At 40.7% G+C, this 18,640-nt stretch overlaps 1 protein-coding gene across 6 annotated transcripts in view; it reads right to left on the reverse strand.

Annotated features, from left to right (window-relative positions):
• The window catches only part of myom2a (myomesin 2a), a 31,070-nt gene extending 19,492 nt beyond the window's left edge, over positions 1 to 11,578 (reverse strand). For 3 of the 6 annotated variants that reach the window (XM_087841464.1, XM_087841463.1, XM_087841462.1), the window contains exons 1-12: positions 11,424 to 11,578; positions 9,119 to 9,211; positions 8,611 to 8,746; positions 7,909 to 8,063; positions 7,671 to 7,763; positions 5,342 to 5,430; positions 5,225 to 5,263; positions 3,557 to 3,721; positions 3,294 to 3,455; positions 1,575 to 1,716; positions 307 to 506; positions 171 to 224 (exon numbers count right to left, since the gene is read on the reverse strand). In XM_087841464.1, coding sequence (XP_087697590.1) covers positions 171 to 224; positions 307 to 506; positions 1,575 to 1,716; positions 3,294 to 3,455; positions 3,557 to 3,721; positions 5,225 to 5,263; positions 5,342 to 5,430; positions 7,671 to 7,763; positions 7,909 to 8,063; positions 8,611 to 8,746; positions 9,119 to 9,211; positions 11,424 to 11,578 — 1,483 coding nt within the window. Of the gene's footprint in view, positions 1 to 170; positions 225 to 294; positions 507 to 1,574; positions 1,717 to 3,293; positions 3,456 to 3,556; positions 3,722 to 5,224; positions 5,264 to 5,341; positions 5,431 to 7,670; positions 7,764 to 7,908; positions 8,064 to 8,610; positions 8,747 to 9,118; positions 9,212 to 10,422; positions 10,552 to 11,423 lie in introns of all 6 variants that reach the window. The other 3 variants (XM_087841466.1, XM_087841465.1, XM_087841467.1) reach the window with 3 other exon arrangements.
• Positions 11,579 to 18,640: the final 7,062 nt, after the last annotated feature.

Raw genomic sequence — 18,640 nt, forward strand, 5'->3', positions numbered from 1 at the left:
AGATGCCTTTTTAAGCAAACATCCCCATAAAATGTAAAATGTTCTCACGATGGTGCTGCTGGGGTTTGGAAAGAGTGACAGATGTTAGTATTTAGTGAGATTGTGAGGTAGTGGCTTAAAGATAGGGGAAACAAAAACTGTGAAAACAGACGAGTGTGTAACCACTATACCTTCCAGGTCATCATCCTTTATCACTATGTCGTATTTTCCTTCAATTTTAATCACTGTTGCAGGAAATGACAACAGATCGGTCAGAAAACGCTGGCATCCTGCTGTCCTGTATTTTGTATTTACCTTCATCTGTACCTTGCAGTCTCTCACTCTCTGCAGCGTCCAGGGCCGTCACTTTGTCTGACTTGCGTGAAGGCCTGCTGATGCCACTGCTGTTCACGGCTCTGACCCGGAAGTAGTAGGAGTGGCCAACCCTTAAGCCATGTACTGGGTATTTGCAGATCTTCACTGGGGCGTCGTTGCACTGCACCCAAGTGTCAGTGCCAGCTTCACACCTATGAAATGGATCATTTACGGCAAATAAACTCTCCATTATCATGAAATTAATCTCTTTTTATAAGAGAGTACTTCACATGACATGTTATATTTGTTATGAGGCAATTTTGAAAAGCTGAGAAGTTAAAGGATCCTAATAAACTGATGAGAAGGGCTGCACTTGCAAGTATTTTTGTTTAAAGAAAACTGCAGTCCAGACCTTTCACCAGTTGAAAACATTTGGTGCATCATGCAATGAAAAAGATGACATAGAACAGCGGTCCCCAACCCCCGGGCCTCGGACCGGTACCGGTCCGTGAGTCGTTTGGTACCGGGCCGCGAGAGTTGAGGCTCAGGTGTGAAATGTATAGTTTTCAGGGTTTTTATCGGTTTTCAGCGTTATTTTGTTATCGTTTTTATCGTTAACTCGGTTTTCCTGGGTCTTTTCACGTGTGTTATGAATAAATTTTCTTTTTTTGGTACCGGTACTAGTTTTATTTTGTTGTATTTATCCGCGACACCTTAAAGGCCGGTCCGTGAAAATATTGTCGGGCATAAACCGGTCCGTGGCGCAAAAAAGGTTGGAGACCGCTGACATAGAAGATCATACAGCAGGCAAAAATAGGGCAAAATTGATCTCCCAACCCTCCGCTGTAACCATCTGGTTGTTAAAAGAAGAGGGGATGTAGTCAGCGGTAAACATGGCCCTGCACCAACGGTTTTTTCAAAGATGTGTTGCTGCCATCAAATCCAAAATAAGGTAAATTGTTTTTCTTAAAATGGTTCATTTTCCCACTTTAAACATCTGTTTAAAATATAAACATTATTAAATACATTTTCAATGTTCCACTGTTAATAAAATAAGTCTTATATGCACTTTATGTAACCATGAAAATAAGCAAATCATATCTGGCATTTGGTGTGAAAAGACACATTTAATTTAGAAAATCTTCTAAGGAGTGCAGCTCTAATAACTATGACTCACTTCCTTGGCATTAAGTGCAGTATAATTCCACTGTATTCATGTCAGTGTGCCAACTGTGGTCTATTTAAAGAGAGCTGGAAGCCTTCTCAAGATTAAAACTGACCGATCCACAAAGTATCCAGTGATGGGTTTCTCGTTGACAGTGTTTGGGGGTTTCCAGGCAACTAGGACATAGTCCGAATTGATGTCATAGGCCTTTACGCTCATTGGTGCGCCGGGGGCTCCGGGTGCAGAGGGAGCAGCATCTAGGGAAAAAAGAAACACGGGTATGTTGGGGAGGAAGAATGGAAGACGAATGGTGATAGACACAACTATTATGGCTCCACCGCTTATTTGCATACAATGCCTAATGTGTGGTAACAGGAAATAAGGAGTCAATAACACCTGTTTTAAATCTATGTACTGCTGTGAGTGTAGAAAAGATTAGGAACTCTTAATTTAACTTCTAACTAATGAAACATTTCATTTTGCCAACCAAGCTTTCACTTGCTCAAGACACAAGACACATCATTTACCACCATTTGCATAGTGTAGTTATTTTTCTTTGTTAGGGGCGTATAAACCTGCGTCTCATCTGCATAGCAACGGAGAGGCTTCTAAAAGTACAGCCAAGGGGCAGAGGATAAAAGCAGAGGTCCAAGTATTGATCTCTGTGGTACCCCACGTGAGACCAGAGCTGAGGACTTACACAAAATGTTCTCTCAGCCAGGTAAGACCTAAACCACGCAGAGCATTCCCCTAAAAATCTTTAGCCAGGAGGATGGCATTAACAACCCAAGGCAAAACAGATTCTGTGCCAAGCAGAGATTTAAAAAAAAATCTCAAGGTCACTATTTTCATCTAAAAAGGTTTTTTTTTAGCTGATTATAAGCAATTTTCTCCAGAACCTCAGAGAAAAAGAAAAGCTTGGAAATAGCACTAAAATTTGATAAAATACTGTAGCATGCTTAAAAGGTTTGGGAAAAATACCAGACGAGAAACTGCTATCGAGGACAGACGGAGAGATGGAAGAGTAGAAATGACCTCTTTAAATAATCAAGGTGGAACAACATCAGCAGGGAAACCTGTGGGCTTCAGATGACCAACAACCTCATACAATAAAAAGAAAGTTACAGGCTCAAACTGGCCAAAAGCAGCAGAGCAAGGAACAGTGACTGAGGTGTGAAGAGCAGACGTGGTGACTTCTGAGCCCTGGCATTATTCACCTGTTCCACAAAGAAATTCAAAAATCTCTCACCTCAGAGGAAGGTTCAACAGTGTTACGTATTTTCATTTTTAACCAACTTATCTTCATTTTCTTGTATCTATTATTAGTTCAAAGCAAGTTATTTATGAACTACACATAATCAGACTATCATATATATTAACCAGATTATAGTTGGGTATTTTAAGTAAAGTAAGTTATAAGTGGTAAGTTTAAAGTTTCTAAGGTTTGTGCTATTCTATCCCTTTTGCTCATTCATGGCTTTTTAAAAATTTTGCCATTTCTCTTTTTATTCTAAACAGCTATTTCTGATTTGTTCTTTCAAAGTCCACTTGTATTTTTATTTTTATTCCTATTTATTCTATTTATCCCCTTCGTATATTTTATTTATATATGTCTCTGTATTTATATATGTGTGTGTGTGTGTATATATATATAATATTCTGTAACTCTGTAACTTCTGTCGGTGCTGTGCTTTTGGAAACCAAATTTCCCAGAGGAACCCTCCCGAGGGATTAATAAAGTTTTATCTTATCTTATCTTATCTTATCTTATCTTATCTTATCTTATCTTATCTTATCTTATCTGTGATCACGTGGTGTTAGGACTGTGTCCTACCTGAGACAAACAGGTAGGCGCTATGCTCAGCAGTGCCGTCCTTTGTGAAGATCCGAAGCGTGTAGAGGCCCTCATCATCCTTGGCCAGGTGAGGCAGCGTGAGAGAGGCAGCACCTCCACCCACTGACATCTCCACCAGTTTACTTGGTTTCAGCAGTTTATCTTTTAGAATACAAGATAGAGGACACAATGAGAAGTGACCAAACTCAGTCAACCGACAGTGCCACACACAAACATAATGAAAGAATGAAAGAAGGTCTGACCATCTCTGTACCACTGGGCGATGGGTGGTATGTTGGGGAGATCGGGGACCACCACCATTGTACACACCAGTCTGATGGAGTTGCCCTCCACACCAAAAGACACTGGGAACCGGTCAAGGAGGCTGACATCCAGCTTACTGGGATGGATCTCAGTCAGATGAGGCACTGGAGGACAAGATTTGCAACATCATTAGCAACCAGATAATAATCGTATTTTGTGGATATGTGGAGATCATGATCATGTAGAACCACAATGGATTTATGAACATAAATCTGACATTTTTTTCAATATATCTGTCATGTTCCTGGGTCTGTTAACCCAGCGTTTTAAGTTTTAGTTTATTTGGATGTTGTTTATGTTTAAGTTCATTAGATTAGCGAAGTTCATTTGGTTATTAGACTCCTTGTGTTTCCCTCACCCTTTGTGTTTCATGCTGCGTGTCTTATGTTATCAAGTTTGTATTATCATGTCTGTCTCATGTTTCCTGTTTTATTTTGAAGGAGTCGTGTGTTCTTTGTTCATTGTATTTAGTTTCACTTCCCTTGTCCTGTCATTAGGCTCATGTCAGTCAGCTGTTCCTCCATGTGTTCCCACTTCCCCTAATCACCTCCTGTGTATTTAAGTCCTCTGTTTTCAGTGTGTCATTGTCAGGTCGTCTGTTGTCCACGCCATGTTTCCTATGCTATGCTATGCTATGCTATGCTATGCTATGCTATGCTATGCTATGCTATGCTATGCTATGCTTCGCTATGCTATGCTTCGCTTCGCTTCGCTTCGCTTCGCTTCGCTTCCAAGTTTCTTGTCTAGGTTTTTCTTATTGTTTGTTTAGATTTCCCAGTTTAGGTTTGTGTTCATTTTGCTTCAGTTTGCCCTTTGTTTGTACCTTTTTTACCAGCCATGTTAAGCGGCTCGCTTTTTGTTAACATTTCAAGTTCTGTTCCCTGTTCCTTGGAGTCTGCGTTTTGGGTCCTTTTGTCAACCCCTACAGTCTGCCCTCGCCGGACTGTGACAATAACTCTATGATCTTGTCATTCAAAAGCATCAAAATTCAGTATACGTGTCCATGAGCCAAAATGAGGTCTGAGATTTGCTATCTTAGACGTCAGTGATTTTAAGGAAATTTTGTGACACTGTCCCTTGCTTTGGCAACCACAGGCTGTGATTTCCACAAAGTGATGTGTGATGAGTGTTTCACTTTAAACGTGGACTTGGTTTAAGGGCTTTCAAGTACAATCAGCACATCCAGTAACATTAAGAAAGTAGAAACAATTTGTAGTCACAGTTATTTCTCTGGAATTTTTAAAAAATGTGTCCATAAGGAGTTTTTTCATTTCAACAATGTATACAATAAATCTTAAATAAGGTAATCCAAAGGAGATGTCTGGTGTTTTTAGTCAAAATGAAATCTTGTGGAGGTTAGTATTTTCTGGACTGCTCATTATTTAAATCCCAACATGTACATAAATGTTTCGATCGCTTGCTGCTCAACCAAAGACAGATCTGTGTTTTGTTTTTCTTCAGAGGGAGTCACGGGACAGGAACAGCTTGCCATCAGTTTCCACTTCTTATCAGGCCTCTCATAGCGCTGCTATTTGAAGTGTCATGATTCCACGAGCTTGTGTCTGGGCGTGACTCCCCAGTCTTACTAACTCCCTTTATGCTCTCACCTAAACCAAGGTGGCAGGACTCTCCGGCTCCAGCTGGTCCTGTGAAGAAAAGACGTTTATGTTTACAGAGAAAGACATGGGAGGTGAGCAATGTCTTTAAGAAAGAGGGAGACTTACTCTTCACAATAATTTTAGCTTTGCTGGTAGCTGTGCCATGCTGGTTGGTTGCCACAGCACTGTACTCAGCAGTATCACTCACAACACACCTACAAGGTCAGCCAGAGTAGGAACACGTCACTGATTGCAGTATATCAACATTTATATTTGATTTGATGCCGTTTGGTTTGAAGAACATGTTTTCTATTCAGGTTAATAGAAGGTAAAATGCAAGCAATTGTGTTGAGACTCAAGAAGAGTCTCAGGTTTAGAATGGAAGGAAGAAATTTGACCTTCAGCCTGAGCTGAACTATTTTAAAAGATCCATTTTCCCAGCTGTGCTGGACATAGATGCATCCTTCTTGTCACTTGGTGCTTTTTGCATAAAGAATGTGAAAATGACTGATTCTGAAGAAGTTTGGCAAATAAACTACGATGTTCTCAGTGACCTTCAATGCAACGACGGTCCAGAGATATTCCAATTCTCAGAGAGAGGGAGGGACAGAGCGAAGCGGAGCGCAGTCAGAGGAATTCATGGCTCGAATGACGCAAAGGTCAGCACTCCGACACGAACAGCTGAGGGGTCTTGAAGATGACGAAAAGAAGCAGGCTGCAGCCTCACCCTCAATTTAGCAATCTCCCCTCTAACTCTCCAGCTGACTCTCAGAAAATGTCAAGATATCGATATAATGTGCTAACAAAATAAAAGTCCTGTAAGTGTAAACATCTACGCTGAGCATGAGTGACAGTCTTTCCCAGTTTGTTTCTATGCTTTCCTTTCAGTTTGAAGGCTGGTTATAATACAGCAACTAGAAAAATTGCTTGACTATATAAAAATATTGTCTTTTCAACAAACCCCATAAAACATATTTACACTAAACTTTTAATGGGACATTTTTTTTAATTTAAAATGAAAAAAAGTTTACAAAACCCCCAAAACATATATAGTCCATGCAGGGAGCAATTTCAGTTTGCGCCGTTGGAAGAAAAACTACACAATCCAGAAGAAATCCTGAAAGCTGGAGCTGGAAGCCTGGAAGCCAGCGCACGAGGCAAAATGGTTGAACTGCAGCCTCAAACGATAACAGAGCCTCCATCATGCTTTATAGACAGCTATAGACTCTCACTGATGATCATTTGAACCAAAAATGTCCTATTTGGATTCATTGGCCAATCAGAGCAGGTTATACTGATTTTCATTGCAGTTCTTGTGCAGTTTATACACCACCTCAGCCTTTTCTCCCTGTTTCACTTCCTTTCGAACGGCTTCTTGGCAGCCACCATTCATCTTAGACCATTTAGGCCGAGGCTTTGTTGAATAGTAGAGCCAGATCTCTCAGGTCCTGTGTCACAGTTTTAATTGATTTTTACTGGGTGTGACTTTCAGATAATCTTCAACTGCTGTAGATGTTTTGTAATGTCAGACATTTCTTTTGTCCTCCACTTGTCTACTTTTGCCAGATTTTTTAAGGACATATTACCAACCATGCAGCAATATGACAACAGTTAATAGCTCTTTGGGCCTTATCTTGTTGGTGCAATTTATCTGTTATGTGTAGACACATAGTGTTAGGTGATGCTTTTTTGTGCTTGAATGATTTGTAGGTCAGTGTTAAGCGGAACAACAAACAAACAAAAAATTGTGAGCTTAAAGTCACGTATGACTGAAAATGAGTGAGGAGAAGAAAGAAAGTCTGACTCTGTAAACTATAAGGAATATAAAGTGGCTGAAGACATTTACACAGTACTGTATATTCAAGATTGTATTATGTCACTTCCTGTCGCCCTAACATTAGTTTAGGTTAGTCTAAGGAAACAACATATTGGCTTTTACCTTATTACTGTACATTTACAGTCTTATTCTATAGTCTACAGAATAACTACATTTTAACAATTTTACATTTTTTATTTAAATAACTTTTATATATTATTGATGATACACGTCACTGTTACAGTTTAATGCTGACTGCCACATGCACAAAAAGATGACAATGACAACAGTAACTAGTAACTAGCACACTTGGTTACAACCACACTGTGGCTCAAAACAGTGTCGGAGGATTCTGAGACGGACAATCAACCTGCACCTGGAAAAAGTTAGCTCACTGATAGTGGAAGTCTTTACTAAATTCGTATGAATATTTCAGAGATGCTAATGCATTACCAATACATTAATTAATTAATAACTTCATTTTAATTTTACTTCTCTAATTTACTGAACAACGTGACTTTTTTCTTTTTACCTCATTTCAGGTAAAAAGAAAATCAAAGGCTGCAGCGTCCATGTTATAAAACTCTGTTTAATAAAATCATTTATGTCTAACTGCTGAGAGTTGTAGATAATACATACCTGCTAACAATCAAACTATGGACTCCATATTTATTCTCAATCTTGTACTTTCCCGGGGCACTCAGTGGATCTACTGGCACTCCATCTTTATACCTGCCAATGAATCTGAATCAGTTTCACACCACAGTGATATTCTACAATCCTAAAATATTTCAAATCAGAAAGGCTTATAATGGTATTACCATAAAGCTGGAGTCACATTTAATAACCCGCTTGTGTGCGATGGCAGTATACTGACCATTTGACGATGGGCCTTGGATTTCCTTCGACGGTGCAGAACAGCTTGACGGGAGTCTTCTCCCACACAGTATGCGGCCGTAAGGCCACCAAGAAGTCTGGCAATTTGGGGATTTCCTCCAACAGATACACTCTCTTTCTCATCATCCCCTTAACCTGGAGAGAGTCAACTGCATCAAGTTAATGTATTTATGAAAATGACATTTTTATGCATTATCTCTATAGGGCAGAGATTACATGAGCACTTTAGTACAACATGTTATCTTTGTCAACAATTCTTAGCTAACAGCAAATCTGAAACCTGCCAAAGCCAAGGAAGGAACATGAGGCCAGCAGATGTTAGTGATCATATTGTGAAAACTCCTAAAAAAGTTGGTTTATTCCTTTAAAAGAGACTGAGACTGATTTGACCAACAGTTCACTGATGCAATAAGACCATTGGGCTCAGATTTCATAGAAATGCACAGCTGAATGATTTAGATTACATTTAGAGACTCTAGATCTGCTGTTTTGCTGTACCCATGATTACATATTGATATAATTTTAATAGTGATTGTAACAGAGGCAGATACATTAAAGCGTACACATAACATTTCCACAGACTTTTAAACTTGTTCCACATATATGTGATAAAACACCAGAAAAACAAACCAACAAAGGAACTACAGTGTCACCTCGAGTTGTTGAGCAGATGGTTACTAACCTCTTTCTGAATTTCAAGACTTTCCACTTGGGCCTTAGTAGCGATCCTCATCCTATGAAGCTCCTCCTGAATAACAGCCAGTCCTTTCCCAACATTTTTGCTTACTCTCTGGTACTCCTCAGTCTCCCCAGAAGTCCTAACAATGCATACATCAGATTAATCTTTGACTAAGATTGACTTTAGCATCATTGTTAGTTATACGTTTGTTACATATTTACCTACAAGCTGAACTGTTACCCTAAAATAATTGTATGATACAACCTGAAACCGTTGCATTGAGCATATCAAGCATAACACAGGATAAAAGTAACCTTGAGGGCAGGGAGTCAGTGTTATGAGTCTATAGGATAGTAAGACTGTGCAATTGTTTCATAATTTAAACGGTAATCATTGAATAATTAACAAGTTATACTAAAGAAATGTGCTGTGGTTACAGGGGTCAGCCAGTAGAAAATGTAGCTGCATGTTACCTTGCGACTGAAATAGCTGCGAGCCAGAGCAGACTCACCTCTGCCGGAACACCGGCACGGTATAGGCTTGTTCTGCCATAGCCTCCGTGGCCTGGGCCTGTGCCTGGCTCACCGATTTAGAGCTTGATCTGCTGTTGAGGAAAACACATCATTAAAAATCAGGAAGCAAGTTCTCTGCATAAAAAAAGTCTCAGGTTTTAATTTAGCAGCTAAGCTGAGTTCGTCTTCTGAACATACACATACATAAAAACACAAACACTCGCAGTAAACATTAACTAACAGTTACAAACATGCAGTTACAAGACTTCCCAGCATATCTGCCTGATGTATTGTATACGCCACAGAGGGATTAAATCTGTTTATGTGCTTTGTCTTTTTCTCAAAATTAGCTGGGGTTAAGAAAACTGATTGATGGATATTATTCTCTACATGCATACCACAACCACTATTGTGAAAAATCTGACAGTGGCTAGTGTCATTTGCACAACAAACTATGATTTTATCCAGAAAATTATTTTTACAAAATAACCAGAAAATTGACATTCTGTGTATAAAGACCAAACAACACTTTGAGAGAAACTTCTTCAGTACTAACGCAACTGTGTTTAGTTAGTAGCCTCAGATGTAGGTCAAGTTCAAGTGGTGACATTAGTCATCTGCCATCAGACAGCTGCAGTTTCCTACCAGATCACTGGGAGATCAGAACTTGGCTCGTAGGCGCTCAGTTTATTACCTCACCACTAGTGACGAAAAAGCCAATCTTCAGCATGTATAATATCATGTTAAGTATGACTATACTGCACAGCACAGCTGTAAGGGCCAGAAAACCTTTTTAAAAAGCATGCTATAGCAACAAAGACAAATGCATACATGTCTGTCATTGGCCTGAACTATAAGATCTGTTGGCAGAAGCTGCAGAGCAACAGAAGCAATAGCACTTCCTGAAATCCCGACTTGGGTTCAGCTCTCAGAGATTCTGGAGCTCACATAGACAAAGAGCTTTAGAATCACTGGTGATAGTTTGAGGTTTTACAAAGAAACAAACTGAAGCTATAATAAAGAGGGATGAAAATATATTCCTGTGGAAAACGATAAACAGAACTAACATCTGGGTATTCAGTCAGTTAGCATGTACCACTCTGTGACTGGCTGGTTTGTTCATGAAAATCAGAATTTGCAGAACTTTGAATTTGACATGACAAATAAGCTGCCAGCTAGGAAGCAGACACACCCACTAGCGCAGCTGCTCCTCAGCAACACCCCCGTGTGTGTTTTTTGTTCTACGTCGCAAAGCAGCAAGAGCTGTGCTACTCAAATCAGCAGGTAAATGTCACTGTCATACCTTTCTGTGTGCTGCTTGGAAACGTGTTTAGTGTGATGATAAGCATAATCAGTTTTGACTTGGCTCACATGCTTCTTCTTATACCAAGGTATGACTTTGGAAGCCATGACTGGAACACTTCAAGGAGTCCTGGTCAAGAGTACCAGTGGGAGGGGGAGACCAAACATGTGTTAGCCATGTTAGAAATGTCAATACAAGTATTTTCTTTACCACCACTGTTGCTGCAACCATTCTGTGATGTAAGATTAAAGTATTAGATGTGCTGTCATCTCTGAAATCAACAGTGTGCAAAGGTTAACAGGTGCAGTTTCTGCTCTTCTGTTGTAGGATTTATACAACACATGACAAAAATACCCACACCCGAATCTCTAATAGACCTAAACAATGTTTAAAGGCAAACATTTACGAGACAGCATGGCAGTTCCAACTTTTTGCTCGAGCTCAGCACTTCAACCGCTTCCTCTAACAGCCTCACACAGCTCAGCTATGAATAGCTTTCACCAGTCTGCCTATTCCATTATTGGAGAAATGAAGGAAACAGTGTGATTACCAGAAGAGCACAGTCCTCACACTATTTAATTAAAGCGATTGCGCAGGAAATCAGAGTGATCAGACTGTACAGGAACAAGACTTAGATCTAAGCCAGCTGTCATATCCACACTCTGCTGCAGGCTAATTGTGCTTCCGTTCTGTATAAATAATTATTTCAGCACAATATCGTCCTTTTTTGGCTGACGCAAATTAAGAAAAGAGGGTCAGCAACCTCTTAATACCCTGGTATGAAAGGAAGTACAGCTCAGGGAGATTACAGACCGCTGCTTCATTTTTCCCCCACACAGGAGACGGATTATCTGCTGCCATTTATTTATGCAACACATTTCACCTGCCCCAGGATTGGCAGCAGATAAATCCTCTTCCTAATGTGAAGCTCATTTTGAAAAAAGTTCTTTCTAAAATAAAATTAGCACGCCAGCTAGCAAATATTAACAAAAGAGACTTACCCCAAGAAATTTAAACAGCGCAAAGAGGTGGCAGACCAGCCTGATGCCGCTTGGGAAGCACTTGCTGATGGCAACAAAAATATTACCCTCTCACTGGAGGAATGCTGTTCCCCTTCCACCCCATGTATGGATGCACTTAAAACTATATATAGCATTTACCCCCAAATTTCCTTCTCATTCTGCACTTTGTAGATGAAGCGTGTGCACCTGTACCACAAGGTTTAATGAATTATTCTGGAGGCAAGTTTTATCCCGTGTATTTATAATATGGGAAACGTTTATATATATATATATATATATATTTTTTTTTTAAATGGAATATTAAAGATGAGAAAGAGTTGGAACAGTGAAACAGTAAATGGTGACAGGGTTTAGAAATTGTTCCACACAAAGGTTCATTTTGAAAATCAGAAAAATAGCTCTGAAATACCAGAGTGCCTCTCTTCTTATTATTGTCGGTAAGTCTAACATTTTTTCTAAAAGTATGAGGTATGAAGGATCTCCCCTTTAACCATCAAAAATATTGATCTGTGCAAGAGTCAGGAAGAAGTTTTCAGTCATTTCCGGCAGATCCTGACGCTCAAAGCATTATGAGACCTTTTTAGGTTTCTCGAGACAGCCTGTCCTCCTTGGCTCAACACTTGCAGGCAACGGTCAAGCTATTTTTAACAGCAAGTCCTCGGTTACAGTGATACCTCTACTTCTTACTGTACACGAGCCACTGCAGCTATTTTTATTCAAACAAGTCTATTATAAATAACAGAATATACATGGAAATATTATAAATTATAAATAATTTAGCCCCTCGTTATCTTGCAGATCTTCTTAGCCTATATGTCTCTGGGCGAGCCCTCAGGTCTTCAGCCCAATTACTCCTGGCTCAGCCTAGATCTAGACTTAAATCTAGGGGTGACCGTGCTTTTGCCCTGGTTGCACCGAATCTGTGGAACAACCTTCCTATCGCTATCCATGCGTCAGCCTCCGTTTTATCTTTTAAATCCCGTTTAAAAACTAATTTATTCAACATCGCTTTTCCATCTAGTTAGCGTCCCTGTTTTATGTTTGGTTCAATTTCTTATTTATGTACTTTATCTTTTAGCTATACCTGTTCTTAGTAACTTTGTTCTTATATTCCCTTTTATTGTTGTATAATTAGTGCCCTTAACCTGATGACATATGTGGTACCTTGTTAATAGTCTTTTATTTATTGTCTTAATTTTCCTGTTTTTATTGTAAAGCACTTTGGTGTACCACTGGTCTTTTAAATGTGCTATACAAATAAAGTTGTATTGTATTGTATATCTTATAGAACAGAGTTAATGGCAGTCGAGATCACAGTGAACTAAAAAGAGATATAAAGTCTTAAATTTTTCCCCTTTGACCTGTAGTTGTTAAAACATACTGATTTTATGTTTAAAATATTTTCACTGACATCTTTGCTCACTTTTACAATACAGTATATAGCAGTATATTCTTAAAAACCAATGCAAACTCATCAAACTCTCAAAACCTGTATTGGATGTCCTCCTTGGGCATTTGAAAGACACTGTAACAGACATCATCTCATTTAATTAAAACCTGCAGTGTTTGCTATATAAGAAATCAGAACAATGCAGAGAAAAAAGATGTAACTTCTAGAAACAATGACTATATAAGAAATACTGAGCTTAGCAATTGTCCTGAAGAACTGACTCAAAAAAGTCAGCCATCTCCCACCTTTACACAAAGACAACAGTTACGTTACGATCAATTCATACATGCAAACCGAAACAAAAGCTGTGCGATTGATCATTCTTGATGTTACACGGGAAAGAAGGTCAAACACCAACAAAGGAGAAGGTTTGCATAAGGTTCCTCAGAGAAACTCATTCAGAACTTTCTCCAAGCATGACATCTGAGCGCACTTAGACAAAAAACGGCTCATGCAGATGCTGTACAACTGCTCCTAAAGGACACTCTTCTGAGGATGTTCACATTTTGGACTGAGAAGGCGGATGGTTTGAAAGAAAAGTAAAGGAGACCATCTCTGTCCGCTGTGAACAACCATCTTTGGACAGAGGTGATGGCTTACAACACCAGCTATCAACTGCCTACAATGTAGTCTTGAGATCCCTTCCCAGTACCTCAATAGGTCACATGATGGGTTGGGAAAAGGTTTCACAGAGGTTTCACCCTTAACCCCCCGGTGACAATAAAGACCTCAATAATCATGTCCACACTTTAGCTCATGCAATGACTCATATGATCAATAGTAGGTCAGTGACTCTCAGGACCACCTCCTATGCCTGCGTCTCTCCACAAGTCCCGTTGCCTTTCTTTTTCTTAAGACTACCATTATCTGGATGACTGAGACCCTCCACAGAACAGAGTGCGATCAAATCATTAGACTGTACCTGTCATGATCCTGAGTCCGTGACTGATTTTGTGTTTGGTGTATTTATTGTTATTATTTTCATTATTATTGTGTGAGCTGTTTTGGGATGGTTTGTGTTTTGGGATTTTAGATGCTGGGTTTCTGGGTTGTGCTCCCTCTGTTGGTCCCTGGTGTTAGTATTCCCCTGTCTCGTCAGGTTAATCGGGTCCAGCTGTGTCTCCCACCTGTGTGTGAATTCCCAGTGTCCCTCTGTGTATTTATAGGCTGTATCCCAATTCAGGGTCTGCAGCCTTAAAGGCCGCATTTTAAGGCCGATTATGTCACACCGATGCAACGAAGGCTGTCCCAATTCGAAGGCTGCTCGAAATGCGGCCCTCAAACGCGTCCTTCGTTTCCCTGAATTTCAAGGACGTGGCGGTGTAGACTTCGTGGCCCAACATATCCCAGAATGCATAGCGCTGCGGTGGGTGTGGATAATTTTGCCGGAAAAAAAAACGGCGGATGAGGGGCGCCCGAAGAGTAAACTTTAAGTAAGTACTGAATATTATGTCACTTATTTATGTGCAAATGTTTAATAACGAAGAACATTAAAACATTACTGTTGGCCACATGTAAAGTTATGTGACATTAGTGACGTTTGTACTAACTTGGTTTTAAAGCCTTTACTTTAAAATATACGCCGTTCAATAGCTGAGCTTAATGTTTCCAGCTGTTAGTATCATGGTTGCTAGGCAACCTGGGCAGCGCAACGGAGGCTAGACCGTCCCATTTTACAAGCCTCGCATTTCCGGCCTTAGCGGTCTTTAAGTACGCGGCCCTTGAGGATCATTGAGGCTGCGTACTTTAAGGCTGCAGACCCTGAATTGGGATACAGCCATAGTGTGTGTTTGCCTCTATTCCTCGTCCGTGTTCATCCTCTATGTCACCCTGCGTACTCTGCATTTCTCCGTGAATCCCCTGCGTGTTCTCCCTGCTGTCCTCCCTCCATGTTCAGGTTTGCTACCTCTTTGGTTTAGTTTCTCCCAGTTTAGTTCATCCTTAGTTCTGTTTTGCCATCCCCACTTTATGTTCAGTATTCTTAATAAATCACCCTCACATCTGAATAAGTGCTGCATTTGAGTCCTCCTTCCACACATCACACGGCTGCTTCCCCAGCCGCGACAGTACCTCATGTACCAGTCATGTTAAGAGAGGTGAGTGATCCATCATTTACAAAACAATCCATACATCTAAATTGGCTGTGTACAGATATGCTATGATTTTCATTGGGTGTGACCAGGAGGGACAGAATTAGATCGAGTACATCTTTCCCAAACCGGTTGCAGCAGATGGCCCCGCCCCTCCCTGAGCCTGGTTCTGCTGGAGGTTTCTTCCTGTTAAAAGGGAGTTTTTCCTTCCCACTGTTACCAAAGTGCTTATATTGTAATGGTGGACCCTACAATAATACATACAAGGAAAAACCCAACAATGACCCTGTATGTATTATTGTAGGGTCCACCATTACAATATAAAGCACCTTGAGGCAACTGTTGTTGTGTTTTGGCGCTGTATAAATAAAACTGAACTGAATTGAATTGAGGGAGGACAGTAAAATTACTGGACAAAGACTGTTGAACATAGAGCACAGAGGAAGTTCATGGATATAGTGAAGGAGGGCATGCTTGTCCTACTTTGTTGATGTGACCAAGGAGGATGCTGGGATATAGTGAGATGGAGTCAGAAATCCACAACGGTGAAGACGTGGGCTCAGTTTGGTGTGACTCTCTGTTCAATGCTGCCACCTGATGTCCATCTGCAATAGTATCTTTTCACACTCATACTTTCAGCCTTCAAAGCAGTATTACAATGTGATTCGAGGCAGCACACCAAAACTTTCAGCCTTAAGAACTGAATAAAGTGCAAAGGTTTTTACTATATACTGTAATGTATATAGACTATATTTTTATATATTATATATTTTTTGCAGGTGCTTCTCCTCAGCTCTTTTTTATATTTTTAGATGCCACCTTTAAATTCCTAGGAACACATCTCTGAAGATCTTTAGTGGTCAGTTAACAACATCTGTGGTGAAAAAGGCTCGGCAGTGCCTCCACCTTTCGAGGGTTTTAAAGATGAATAAACTGGAGGACAAGCTGCTGGTGACCTTCTACTGCTCTACACTCGAGTGTGGACTGTCATGCGCCATTAGTGTGTGATAGCGTGTGGCCCGCCGGCTTTACAGTGGCTGACAAAGAAAGACTGCAGAGGGTGATAAGGTCAGCTGAAAAGACCACAGGATGTTCTTTACCCTCTCTGAATGAGATTGAAAGTACTTCATGTCTCACCAGAGCAAAACTCATTTTCAGAGGACACTTATCCTCCTGCCCAGTATAACTGTCAGCCTGTACAGTATGACTTAGTATAAGGTTCAAGGTTCTTTATTTGTCACATGCATAGTTATACAAGTATAACACACAGTGAAATGTAACCTGAGACGCTCCTCGACATGTGCAAAAATGGGGGGGTTAGGGTGTCTCAGTCAATTATAGATGATGTGAGAGGGCGGGTGTGTGTTTAGGGCCCGGATGGCTTGGGGATAGAAGCTCCTCTTGAGTCTCTCTGTCCTTGCCTGGATGATGCAGAACCTTCTACCAGATTGCAGAAGTTGGAACAGTTTGTTGCCTGGATGTTACGGGTCCTTCAGTATCTGCGCTGCTCTAGTCCGGCATCTCCTGGTGTAGGTGTCCTGAAGCGGGGGGAGAGCAATCCTGCAGCAGCGTTCTGCTGTACGAATCACTCTCTGGAGAGCTTTTTGATCCTTCACACAGCTGTTCCCAAACCACGATGTGATGTTCTGTGTGAGGATGCTCTCCACAGCACCTGTATAGAAAATCCTGAGGACCTTTGGAGAGACCCTGAACTTCTTCAATTGTCGTAGGTGATACAGGCGCTGCCTAGCCTTTTTGGTCTGGACCTGAATGTGGGCAGACCATGTCAGGTCTGAGGAGATGTGGACACCAAGATACTTGAAGGACTGCTCCCTCTCCACTGGAGCTCCATTGATGATAATGGGCTTGTAGTCTCTGTGCTGACTCCTTGTGAAGTCCACCACCAGCTCCTTGGTCTTGCCGACGTTCAGCTGGAGGTGGTTGTCCTGGCACCATGATGCCAGATTCTTCACTTCGTCCATGTAGGCCGCCTCATCGTTGTTGGAGATGGCACCTAACACCACTGTGTCGTCAGCAAACTTCACAATGGTGTTGGAGCCGTGGGTGGCCACACAGTCTGAAGTGTAGATGGAGTAGAGCAGTGGTGAGAGGACACATTCCTGTGGTGCTCCTGTGCTGATGGTGATGCTGTTAGAGACGCATCTACCCACCCTCACCACCTGAGTTCTGCCAGTGAGGAAGTCCAACACCCATGCACACAGACGGCTGTTGAGTCCCAGATCCCTCAGCTTTGTGAACAGTCTGCTGGGCACTATTGTGTTAAACGCTGAACTGTAATCAACAAACAGCATTCTCACATAGTTACTCTGTTTCTTGTCCACGTGGCTGAGGGTGGTGTGCAGGACAAGTTACACGCAGAATGATAGTGTGCTTTCAACCAAAGTGTAGTTTAGTTCAAGTTTAACCTTTTGTAATAAAGTTTAAGGCTACAAAGATCATCATCATCAAGTAAAACCTAACTAACACTGACTATATGCACTAAATGTGAGAGACATTTTTTTGAGTTCACACTGATGCGTTTGTTTTCTTTTGCACAATCGCAATAACAGTTCTCTTTATCTGTTTCATTGTCTTTGACTTTAGGTCTCCTGTTGGATTCCAGTCTCTTTCCCCTCTCTGGCCCCACTACATAGCATGTTTGTACTGGGAGTAAAAGAGATTATTGGAGCATGATAATGTGACAAGCATGAAGTTCAGACATTTGAGATGCCTCATGTCTGCAGAATATTTAGACTACATAAGTGGCAATAGATTCAATGACTTTATGATGCATGAAGGCTGCAGAGATTTTATTTATTTATTTTGCTTTTATTTGATGAGAACTTATAATAAACTAAACACCTCTAGAAATTTCAGTATATGTGGTCTTGGTCCCAGTAGATGTTCCAACTTGGTTCCAAGCAGGACATCTTAACAAGAAAAAAAGAGGACAATTGCAAATACCTTGGATTACATCAAGTCTCTTCTATTCATTTCTCTTTTTTCCTTTAAAATTTGAAAGAGAAAAAACGTGCCAACCTGAAAAACATGCTAACCTTCACTGTAACACCACAATCTGGCCAGTTTGCTCCTTGATATGCAGGAAATAGTCAAATCTAACGGGACTATTTCTATAACAGATTTACTGAGGACATTTAAGCTTCCCAAAGGATATTCCTCTGACAGACAGGAATCTTGTGTGTCTTTACAAACAACAAGCACATATATACTGCAGCAGGCAAAATAGATTCGTGGATGAATGATGAACTCTCAACTTCAGTAACAGCAAAGTTTAAGTATACTGATAAAATGTCAAGCATAACATATTAAAAGGGTCGCGTGTTGAGGAAAATAGAGTCCTTAATATTCAAATAAACATGTGGTTACATAAAGAAACTGTCCTGCTTAAGCATGCGTTACTTCATTATAAAGAGCACAACATTTAGGTCACCAGGAAAGGTCACCCTGAAGCAGCCATGACACCAGGCCGGATAGTCTTCCTCAGAGGGGAGTGAATGCATACTAAGCCCTCCCCCTTTTTCCTCTCTCCTTTCTGAGCTTCTGTTTCACAGTGGGGAAAGGCGGCACCGGGAAACCATTCTTTTGGTTGCAGGCTGCTAAAGATGGAACACGAGAGGAGGGGGGCTGTGTGTAGA

The sequence above is a fragment of the Neolamprologus brichardi genome, chromosome 6, assembly GCF_056152115.1.
Source record: "Neolamprologus brichardi isolate AB-2024 chromosome 6, ASM5615211v1, whole genome shotgun sequence".
Lineage (NCBI taxonomy): Eukaryota > Metazoa > Chordata > Actinopteri > Cichliformes > Cichlidae > Neolamprologus > Neolamprologus brichardi.